The 12289-nt window shown below is 34.9% G+C and overlaps 1 protein-coding gene across 10 annotated transcripts in view; it reads left to right on the top strand.

The window, feature by feature from the left end:
* ZNF521 (zinc finger protein 521) overlaps positions 1–12289 on the top strand; it is a 345563-nt gene that overhangs the window by 27387 nt on the left and 305887 nt on the right. For 7 of the 10 annotated variants that reach the window (XR_011966078.1, XM_072604439.1, XM_072604438.1 and 4 more), the window contains one exon: positions 8567–8626. The exons of 2 other annotated variants lie outside the window; for them this stretch is intronic. Coding sequence is in view for 7 of the 8 variants with exons in the window: in XM_072604439.1 (XP_072460540.1) it covers positions 8567–8626 (60 nt within the window). In the remaining variant the exon portion in view is untranslated. The remainder of the gene's footprint in view (positions 1–8566; positions 8627–12289) is intronic. One more of the 10 variants, XM_072604433.1, reaches the window with a different exon arrangement.

Below are 12289 nucleotides of genomic sequence, written 5' to 3'. Positions count from 1 at the left end.
GTGAGACATTCTTCCAGTCCAAGATAAACATGGGAGGTCATTAAGGGAGATCTGTGACAGGGGAGGAGGCTTACCTCGAACTCAACTGAAAGAAACATCAGTGGTGGGACTGGGTAGTGGCAGCAGAAGAAGCAGCAGCAGCTTCAGGAGTTCTCAAGCTGGAGACGATTATATCACTTTGGAAACACCAAAAACCTCTAAAATTCCCAGATATGGCTCTGAAAACAAGAGTGCATAATAAAAGCCCAGAGCTTTAGATGGATCTCCTCCATGCCCACCCTGGGAACCGAACCAACATTAACTTAAAGTTTCAAATCAAGAAATAGCAGGGAAAAATGAGTAACAGTAACAAAACAACTTGACCATAACAATCTACTATGGTAAAGGGGAACTTCAAGACACAAAGTCAGAAGACAGTGAAGTAAAAATGACTAAAAGCAAAACCTCAAAGAAAAATGTGAATCATACACAAGCTTAACAAGAATTCCTGGAAGAGCTAAAAAATATTTTCGAAACTCAAATAAGAGTGGTAGGGAAAAAATTAAAGAAATGAAAGCAAAGGAAGAAATTTATAAAAATCCAGTTAACATCTTGGTTAAATGAGGCACAAAAATACTGAAGAAAAATAACACCTTAAAAAACATAATTGGTCAAATGGAAAAAGTGGTATAAAAATTCACTGATAGGAATAACTTTTTAAAAAGCAGAATTGGCCAAATGGAAAAAAGAGATTAAAAAAGGTCACCAGAGAAAATAATTTCTTAAAGATTAGAGTTGGGTAAGTGGAAGTTAATGACTCCGCAAGACATCAAGAAACAATAAAAAAAGGTCAAAAGACTGAGAAAAGAAGAAAATGTGAAATACCTCATTGGAAAACAGAAGGAGAGATAATTTCAGAATTATTGGATTACCTAAAAGCCATGATCAATGAAAGAACCTAGACAACATATTTCAATAAATCTTTAAGGAAAACTGCCTTGATATCCTAGAACCAGAAGGAAGAATAGAAATTGGAGGAATCTACTGATCACCACCTGAGATTCCAAAATATCAGGAATATTATAGTCAAATTCCAGAGTTTGCAAGTCAACAAGAAAAGACTGCAAGCAATCAGAAAGAAATCATTCAAATATCAATTAAGACCATACAAGATTTAGCAGCTACCACATTAAAGGAGTGGAAGGCTTGGAATATGATATCCTGGAAGACAAAAGAATTGGGATTACAACCAAGAGTAACCTATGCAGTAATACAGTATAATCCTTCAAAGCAAAAAAAAATGGAGATTTAATGAAATAGAGGACTTTAAAACCTTCTACGTGAAAAGACCAGAGCTGAAAAGAAAATTATACATTCAAATATAAGACTCAGTAGAAGCATAAAAAGTTAAACATGAAAGAGAAATTATAGGAGACTCAATAAAGTTAAACTATTTATATTCCCACATGAGAACATATTTGTTACTCCTAAGAATGTCATCATTATTAGGGCAGTTAGAAGGATTCTACATGGAAAGAGGGTGTGGGAGTGAGTCTGTTATGTTGGAATGATGTAAAAAAATGGATAGGCAAGAAAGATGGATACTCTGGGAGAAGGAAGAAAGCAGAGGGAGAATGGGGAAAAATATCTCATATAAAAGGCACACAAGGAAGACCTTTTACAGTAGAGGAGTAACAATATGAACTTCACTCACATCTAAATTGGTTAAAAAGGGGAGAATATATACATATAATCAATTGGTAATAGAAATCTGTTTAACCTAATAGGAAAGTAGCATGAGAAGGGGAAAAATTAAAGAGAGGGAATGATAACAGGAAAGGCAGGTGAAAGAAAACAGAAAGAGGAGGTGATAAAAGGAAAGGAAGAAAAAAGAAAGCAGTGATCAGAACAAAAACAGATTTTAGAGATAGGAGAGAAAGAGAAGAATAAATAGAGGGAAAATAGGATGGAGGGAGATGCACAGTTAGTAATCATAGCTGTGAATGTAAATGAGATGTACTCACCCATAAAACAGGAGTGGATACCAGAATGGATTGGAAACTAGAATCCAACAATGTGTTCTTTGTAAGAAATGGCACTTTAAAGAGAGACCCATAGAGTTAAAATAAGGGGCTGGAGCAGAATCTGTTATGCATTAACTGAAGTAACAAAGGCAGGGATAGCAATCATTATCTCAAATAAAGCAAAAGTAAAAATAAAAAGACTTAATTAAAAGGGATAATCAGGGAAACTACATCTTGCTAAAGGGAACCATAGGCAATGAAGTAATATCAAAACTAAACATGTATACACCAGATGGCATAGAATCCAAATTATTAAAGGAAAAGTTAAATGAATTACAGGAGGAAATAGTAAAACCCACTAGTGGGGGACCTCAACTTCTATCAAAGCAATATAAATCTAACCATAAAATAAATAAGAAAGAAGTCAAGGAGATGAATAGAATCTTAGAAAAGTTACATATGATAAACCTCTGGAAAAAACTGAATGGGAATAGAAAGGAACACATGTTTCTCAGCTCTTCCTGGCACCTTCACAAAAACTGACCATGTTATCAGGATATAAAAATTTCACAACCAAATGCAGGAAAGCAGAAGTATTAAATGTACCCTGTTCAGGCCACAGTACAATAAAAACTACATTTTAAGAAGAACTGTGGAGGCATAGATTAAAAATAAATTGTATTAAGCAATTGAATCCTAAAGAATCAATTGGTTAGAGAGCAAATCACAGAAACAATAATTTCATTAAAGACAATGACAGTGAGATAAAATCCAAAATTTGTGGGATGGAGACAAAGCAATACTTAGGGGAAAATGTGTATCTCTAAATGCTTACATAAATAAAACAGAGAAAGAGTAGGTCAAAGAATTGGGCATGCAAGTAAAACAAAATTGAAAAAGAACAAATTAGAAATTCCCAATTAAACACCAGAATGGACACCCTGAAAAATGAAAGAAGAGAATAATAAAATTGAATGTACAAACAAACACACTGAACTAATAAACTAGGATTTGGTTTTATGAAAAAAAGTAAAATAGATAAACCACTGGTTAATTTGATTTTTTTTAAGAAAAGAAAACCAAATTACTAGTATCAAAAATGAAAAAGGTGAATTTACTACCAATGAAGATGAAAGTAAAGCAATTATTAAGAATTATTTTACTCAATTATATGTCAGTAAAACTGACAATCAATGTGAAATAGAGGAATATTTACAAAAATGTAAACTGCTAAGATTAACATGAAAGGAAATATAATATTGAAATAAACATACCTTAGAAAAAGAAATTGAATAAGCTGTTATTGTGTTCTCTAAGAAACTATCCCCAGAATCAGATGGATTTTCAAGTGGATTTTATCAAACTTTTGTGGAACAACTAATCCTGATATTCTATAAATTATTTGAAAAAATAGGCAAAGGAGTCCTACCAAATTCATTTTATGACACAAATATGGTTTTGAAAGCTAAACTAGAAGGTGTGGAAGCAGAGAGAGAAAACTACAGACCAATTTCCTTAATGAACAGTGATAAAAAATTTAAATAAAATGCTAGCAAGAAGATTACAGCAATATATCACAAAGATCATACACTTTGACCAGCTGGAATCTATGCCAGGAATACAGAGCTGGTTCAATATTAGGAAGACTATCAGTATAATTGACCATATCACTAGAAAAAATAACAATAATCATAAGATTATATTAATAGATACAGGAAAAGCATTTGACAGAATTTAATACCTATTATTATTAAATACATCAGTAAAGACAGGAATTGATTGAACCTTTCTCAAAATTAGAAGTAGAATCTATATAAAACCAAAGAAAAAGAATTTTCTGTAATGGGAATAAACTTCAAATCTTTACAATAAGTTCAACAAGCATGTTTATTATCACCACTATTATTCAGTATTTTACTAGCTAGTTAAAGCAAAAAGACAAGAAAAAGAAATTAGAGGAATAAAAATAGGCAGTGAGGAAACAAAACCATTACTCTTTGAGGATGAAGTGATGCTTTACTTAGAAAACCCTAGAGAATTAACTAAAAAACTAGTTGTAAAAATCAGCAATTTCAGCAGATTTGCAGGATATGAAATAAACCCATGCACATCACCATGTCTGTATGCTACCAACAAAGCCCAGAAGGAAGATGTAGAAAGAAAAAATCCATTTAAAATACCTGTAGACAGTATAAAATACTTGGGAGTCTACCTGCTGAGACAAACCCAGAAATTATATGAATACAGTCACAGAACACTTTTCGCAGAAGTAATGACAGATCTAAACAATTGGAGAAATATTAATTGCTCATGGGTAGGCTGAGCAATAGCAATTCTGCCTAAGTTAATTTACTAATTCAGTGCCACACGAATCAAACTAACAGGAATTATTTTATAGAGCTAGAAAAAATAGTAACAAAATTAGTCAGGAATAACAAGGTCAAGACTATCAAGGGAATCAATGGGGAAAAAAACATGAAGGAAGGCAGCCTAACAGTTGCAAATTTCAAACCATATTATGAAGCAGTAATTATGAAAACATTCTGTTATTGACTAAGAAATAGAGTGTTGGGTCAGTCAAATAGATTAGGTACATAATTCACAGTAGTAATTGACCATGGTGTTTGATAAACCCAAAGATCCAAGGTTTTGCAGGTCAGAAGAAGTCAACATTTGACAAAAGTTTCTGAGATTTGGCAGAAACTAGGCATAGAACAACAGTCCATATTGAACCATGTCCTATACTGTATACCAAGATAAGGTCAAAATTGATTAATAATTTAGGCAAAAAGGGTGACATAACTATATTAGAAAAGCAAGGAAAAATGGATGTGTCAGATTAAGGAAGAGTTTGTAACCAAACAAGAAAATAGGGTGGATGTAAAATGGATTATATATATAATTATATTATTATATTTGATTATATAAAATTAAAAGGCTTTTGTACAGATAAAACTAATATAGGCAAAATTAGAACAGAAAAGAAAACTGGGGAAAATTTTTATAGTGCAAACTTCTCTGATGAAAGCCTCATTTCTCAAAGAAATAGGGAACTGAGTCAAATTTATAAAAATCAAAGAGTCCTTCTCCAGTTGACAATTGGCCAAAGGATATGAACAGGCTGTTTTCAGAAGACGGAATCAAAGCTATCAATAGTCACATAAAAATGTGATTTGTTGAAGCACATTATTTCCATTAATTAATGGCATCAGATATCTCAGTATCCATTGAACCAGATGATTTGATAGCAACAAAGAATGAGAAAATATTGTTCTAGCCCAGCAGGTGCTATTTGAAATATCTGAACTGATGGATAATTGTAGGTAGTATAATGTAGCTCATCCTTACCTTGAATACACAGTTTGTTTGCCCCACATTTTGTAAGATGTCTTTCTTTGTCACTCAAATGTAACTAACTCATTTTTGTGGAGTGTTGGACCTATATTCAGGAAGACCTTAGATCACATTCTGCCTTCAGTCCGTAATAACTTTGTGATCTTGATCAAGCCATTTAGCCTTTGTATACCTGAGTTTTCTTACTTGTAAAATAAGGTGAATAGTAGCACTTATCTCCCAGTATTATTTTAAGAATAAAAAAAGGTTAAGATCTGTAAAATGCTTTGCAAAAGTTAGTGTAGTATAAAAAGCTAGCTGTTGTTATTATCAACTTGGGTGTATTAAGTATGTTTAAGGAAGATATTAATAAACTCAACCCCTACATTCCATTCCTCATCTTCACAAATATGATTTTACTTTAGAAGTACTAGAATAATTTGGTAAGAAAAATGACTAGTTCTTGGAAATGATTACTATGTTTGAAATTCTTCATAAACCCTTAGAGTGTCCTTTGTTTTTTTCTCATGCATTCTTCTATCCTGTTTGTTTTCAATGAGTTTAATAGAATTTGTACAAGGGGTGCCCAAAGAAAAATGATTCTTTTCTGAGAGAAATAAAATTTCTTCTTTTAGAATTGAGGAAGGAACCACAACCGCTTGTTTTAAGATTGAGGATAGGGACACAGAGACTCTTAATACACAAGTTGTTGTAGAGACTCTTGGGACACCATTTATCTATATAAGGTCAAACTGTAGCAGTCTGCATCAGCAGCAGCATCTTCACTATTAGCATGACATGTTAAATAGGAAGACATCTGAGTATGGCAAGAATGAAGTCTCAAATCCGGAAGGAGAAGGCTTGTGGTAAAATAAACAAAACTCAAGAAGTATGTTGTCACTACAGAAGGTCTCAGCCTAGTCTTGATCTAGGGGAGAACATGCTGACTAAGGAAGGTGTTTTTTAGTCACATGAATTAGCAAATTTTGAAAGGAAGGTTTTGCTTAATTTCCAATTTTTTTTCCTTGAGATACTTCCCAGGTATCTGCTTTCTCTCACTAATCTTATTCTATCTTCTCTCCACAAAATCATCTCCTTTTTATCTTTTTTTTCCTGCCAAACGGCTTTATTCCTATTGCTCAGGTCAAATGTTATTGGCAGGTTCTTTGTATAGTAGCCCATATTCTCTCTCTCTCTCTCTCTGTCTCTGTCTCTCTCTCTGTCTCTCTGTCTGTCTCTCTCTGTCTGTCTCTCTCTGTCTCTCTGTCTCTCTGTCTCTCTGTCTCTCTGTCTCTCTCTCTCTCTCTCTCTCTCACACACACACACACACACACACACACACACACACACACACACACACACACACACACACACACACACACCCCAGTACTCCTTGGTTATAGAAAAAACAGTAACTAAGGTCTTTTTAAGTTATTTTTTCTCCCTATATTTAAATTTTCCCTTATTTTTGGTTATTCTGTATATGTCTGAAATAAGACTCAAGTGACAAAAATCTCTCCATAGCCAGCGAACACTTTGACAAATGCCTGCAGGACAAAACTTTAATCCTTGTTACAGTTTTTTAAAGATGTTTTTATTTTTACTTTCCAAATTTCTACCATCTTTGTAATCAAGGTCCTTAGTCATTTGGGGAAAATGAGATAAAAGGTTAATTGGTTGAGGGGAGAAAATAGGAAGAGGAAATATGGGAATCATGGACTCCTTTAAGTCTGTGACGCAGACTTATTGTTGACTGATTGAAGTAGGTATTTTAAATGAAGATACCATCTAGATAGTCATCATGATTCATTTTAAAGATTTGCTGGTTGAGAGAATCGTATTGATAACTAACATGTTACTAGTATTTAAATTAGGTTCTAACTGCAACGGACAGGAAGAAAGGGTAAAAGAAGAGATTTCGGACTATTTTCTTTGGTCTACACTTTTTTTCATTTGACTGTTCTGGTAAAGATAGTGAAGGATTCAAGAGATGGTTGAGTAACTGAAGGTAGCCTGAGAAGTTTCAGATTTTAAAAGGAAACTATTTTTGCTTGACTCCAAAAAGCTCATTTCTTTTCTTATCAAGGTTAGTTTCTTCTCACCCATAGTTCCATCTCAGTATGATACAAGTACTTCCACTGTGAATCAAGAGGAGTAAGAAATTCACTGTTTGGAATGTGCTTCTTAGATTTTCTGCCTCTTGTTTCTTTCCTTCTTAGTCTTCAAACACCATGATACACCTTTAGGATGAAAAAATCCCCACAGAAAATTCAGACTTCATGTAGTTTGTTCACTGGTTTCCCTGCCTCATATCTTTGTACACTCTACTATCTTCCACTTGCTGGCAATGTTATTTTTTTGGAAATCATATATTATACCCCTCAGCTCCAGGAACTCCAGTGGTTCTCCATTATCTCAAGTATCAATTATAAACTCATCTGTTTGGCATTTAAATCTCTTCATTGGCGTGTCCCTTCTTACCTTTTCAACTTTACTCACCTCCATGCATTCTATAATCCAGCTTAGAAAATGCTAATTTGCCGCTCTTTGCATATCATACTCCATATTTCTTCTCCATACCTTTGCACTGACTACCTCTCATGTCCAGAATGCTCTCCTCTTCAATCTCCAAGTTTTCCTGGCTTCCTTCAGAATTCAGCCTAAATTCCACCCTCTACAGGAAGCCTTTTCTAATTTTCATAGCTGCTGATTCCTTCCCCTTTCAGATTACTTTCATATAGCCTCTATACTGCTCATATGTAGCTAGATATTGGATGTTGTCTCCTTTATTAGGGTGTATCCTGCTCAAAAGCGTGCATTACATGCACTGTCTTTCTATCTCTAGCATTTAGCTTAGTGTCTGACTATTGATGACTCACAATAATGGTGTCTCTCACTGTCTAGGAAGACTAAAGAGATAGAGAAAGGAGAGGAAAAGTTCATGAAAAAATTTCCTATAGTAAAGTGATGCTAAAATATAGTGAGATAGTTAGGCAGAAACCTTCCCTAGATGTTTTTCGTCCTTCATACAAGCATTTTTTTTTTCACATTAACTGTTTGGTTTTGGTAGGACAGAGCAAAGTCTTAATTACTGGTCATCATACATTCTAGGTGGCCACAACTGACCTTCAGGGCTGAGGTCCGAAGATCAATGATGTTCATTTCAGCTACCCCACCTAACATCTTTGTTTTATTTTGTTTTGTTTTGTTTGTTTACCTTTTCTTGACAGTAGAAGAAAATGAGGCAGAGGACCATCAGGAGGGTGTAGGACACACGGCCACACAGTCTGGTAATGCTGCATTCCTTCATTAGTACCTGCTTGCCGTTCTATGATAGTATGCAATTTATGTTTCCTAAGTGTGTTTTCATCATATGGGGCTTCAACCTCAAATGTATTTCTAGAGTCAACTAAGGAAAAAAGAATAATCTCATACATCAATTTTAGGATACCAGGAATGCTACTGCTCCTGGTTAGACTGTCTCCTGAAAGGGAAATCGTTGTTTCTTTGAAGCTTTAAGGTGATTTGTTTTTCCTTATTTTTCTAACGTGAAACAAATTTGAAAACCTTTAAAGGGGAAGGAACTCTTATGCACAGGGTTTGATTTAAATAGGCAAGAGATTAGTTTGGTTTTTAGGCAAGGGGATTCTAAATATGTCAACAAAAATTTGTACAGAACTGGACCTTTTAGAGGGAACTCTGGGCAGAAATAGTTATAACTTGGTATGAAGTACTTATGAACAAAAGGATTGTCAATGTTCCATTTCTGATAGTAACAAAGGGAACTTTTGCATGTATGTATAATTTTTTTTTGATTTAGCATACATTTTTGAGTTCCTACTATGTGCTAAGTGCTAGATTGTGATGATCTGTAAAATATGGTACAGGTATAACAATACACACCCGTCAATATTACAACATATTGAACATATTTTAATATCAAGGCACTCTACAAGAAAGATTGACTGGAGGAATTCACGCTACGGCATCCAATTTCATGTTCTGATTTATTTATTTAGTCTTTATGCAGTGGATGTGATTCGATTCTCTTCAATATTTCAGCAATTCTTCATAATAAAATAATACATTTTCATTTTAGAAAAAAAATATTTTATTTCTGACATAGGACATTGTGAATACATTTCTTTTAAGTCCTTGTGTTTGTCACAGGTAGTTCATTAACTTCCTCTTTAGGAATTCATGGGGACTAAACTGAAGGTTTGCTTTTAAGCAGAATATTCTGTGTACCTTTTATTGGCAGTTTTCTGGACTTGTTCCAACAGTATTAGTTGATTCAAGGTTGAGCATTAATAAATACCATGGTTGTTTAATTTGGTGAAAAGCTGGCTATGACTATAGAATAGACTTAGGAAATGGTCCAGTTTTAGCATTGCCTGTGTATCTAAGTCTGGGTATTTTAGTTCATTCATCTCTTGCCAATTTTGGTTATTAAGTAGTCTTCTCACATTCACATATTTACATCACTCTCTCTATCTCATGTTCTTCCACCCTCATAAAAAGTGATTCTGGATTTTAGGTAGGGGCTGATGATTGGAATTAAGCAGGAATAACCTCATTTATATCTTCTGCAAGGGGTAGAGGAGGCCTGCCCTGTGTACATGCTGCCAGAAGTTTTTATAGTAATACTCTGTATCTAAGCTCTGGCTCTTACCATTAAATGTGCTTTTTATAGAGTACCAAGTTATAAATGTAGTGCAGCTACGGCGTATTAATCTTACAGCAGAGATTTAATGAGGCAGTTGTTTTGCGATGGACACTATTGGGAGCAGAGAGCGACAGAGTTTTACTTTACCACTGAGCTGCAGAAATATTCCTTGCCTGGTAATAATTATAACCACATGATCTCTTAAGTTTTCCTTTCTTTGGCCAGTGCTTTTCCATGCGAAAGTGGCTTGGAAGGAGGTCCATTATAAGGCAGTGAAATGGATTAGAAATTGGGCTGTTTTCTTAGTAGTTTGACATTTTAGCTCTGATCAGGCATGGATCCTTGTTGCACAGAAAGAAATATGTAAGATGAATTTCAAGAATACAGATAGTCTTTGCCAGTCCACTGAGATGGCTTTTAGATATTCATTACTTTTACTTGACTTTTATATAGGTTATAAAAAGTAAATGTGGTGAAACCTCATTTTTACATGGACAGAATAGAATTTCTGCTGCTCGGCCTTAAACTGATCCCACACTTGAAATTAATTGAAGTCCATGGGTTTATTGCCTCCAACTCTTTTAAGCCAGGGCAATTTTTCATTTTCCCCAAAGTTGTAGTTTTATTAGACCAAGTTACAGCAATAACATCTCTTATGAGAAGGAGGAGGAGGAGGAGAAAAAGGAAAAAGAGAAGAAGAAGGAAAAGAAGGAAAACCCCACCTCCCAGAATACAGTAATGGGAAAATCATATCTCTTTTTAATTTCCATTTTTAGGCAATGCTAAAATGACAAATAACAGAAGAGAGCCATTTATTTTTATTGCGTTTACAGCTGAATTTACTTCTCTTCCAAATTCAGACTTCTTTTCTATTTTGGCTAATTATTCATTGAATCTTTGCAGAAAGGTCAGAAAGGAAGAGGTGAAAAGGGGGCAAGATGAGTTTTATCTACACGTTATCTCCCCTGTGGAGGTCTGTGGCAGTGTTTGTGGTAGATATTGGGAGAGAGGGGTGGCGGATTGTCCCTCGCGTCTGTGACAGTGTTTGTAGTAGGCAAGAACCTGAGGAGAGGAGACATTTGCTAGTTTTAGATGTAGAGGGAGTAACATTTGAAAGTGTTAATAAATTTGATGCAGTGAATAGAGTGGACATGGAGTGAGGGCTTAGGGTTAAGCATACAGTCAGTAAGGCTGAAAGTAGGAAAGAGAAAGTCAATTAGGATGGATAACATAGTAATAAAATACTTTTTATGTTAGGATCTCAAAGGGCTTTATAAAAACTACATGACGAAGACTCTGTGCAATTACTGAAGTACGGCTACCTTTGGGAAAGGAGATTGATTGTCATTTAAAATTGCCCCCAATCTTTCCAAATGATAGTGATAGAGAGGGAGAAAGCCCCAAACAAACGAATCCTAAAGACTTTCGGACATTCGTGGAAGAGTCTTTATGAAAATGAGGGATGTATAAATCCATTTACCAAGAAAGTGGCTGAGGCTTCAAGAACTCATTACACCGAGGCATCATAGGCTATAATCGAACCCATCTCCCAGAGGGTCCCACTTAAGTGTTGACCTAAAAACAAATTCGCCAGTTGGCTGGAGCATGCATTCTGAAGTTGCAGCAGAAGTGAATAAGCTTGACTGATTTAGGTCCCTATAGGGTTGTATCTGTAAATGTAGAAGTGGAAGCAAAAAACCCCCATTTCTTATTACTCTTAAAATGACCCTAATTTTAATAACCAGGCACTCTATAGGAAGGGTTGACAGGAGTAATTCTTTACGGCCAATGCATCCAATGTCACATGTTTTGATTTGTTTGTTTTGTATTTGTGCAGTGGGTGTGATTGGATTCCCTTCACATGTTAATATTCTTGAATAAGAAATATGGGGATTTCTGCCTTTTTTTCCCCTGTCCTGATACTTACAGCAGTCAGACTCTATCCTTATTTTAAAACAAACAAGTCTGTAAAGTTTATGTGTAGCATTTAAATACACATGTTAAAATTCAGACCCAGCACCCATATTTCCCTGAGTGCTGTCAGTTTTATGAGATGAAGCTGAGAGTTCAAGCTAAACAACTCATGTATGCAGTGTGCACACAGGCTGCCTTCCAACAAGTGTTTAATGATGTTGGGGTCAGGCTGCAATAGTTAAGATAGTTATTTCTTTTTTCTGAATTGCTCTCTAACCTGGCAGTATTTTAAAGCGTTTAGTTAAAGCCTGTAGAGGAACTTGGGAAGTTTTCCTGTTTATAGCTTCTGAAGCTCCAGATGAAATAATCAGAA

Source organism: Notamacropus eugenii, chromosome 4 (assembly GCF_028372415.1).
Source record: "Notamacropus eugenii isolate mMacEug1 chromosome 4, mMacEug1.pri_v2, whole genome shotgun sequence".
Lineage (NCBI taxonomy): Eukaryota > Metazoa > Chordata > Mammalia > Diprotodontia > Macropodidae > Notamacropus > Notamacropus eugenii.
Note: the sequence above shows the minus strand (reverse complement) of the source record. Positions and strands in the feature narration are given on the sequence as shown.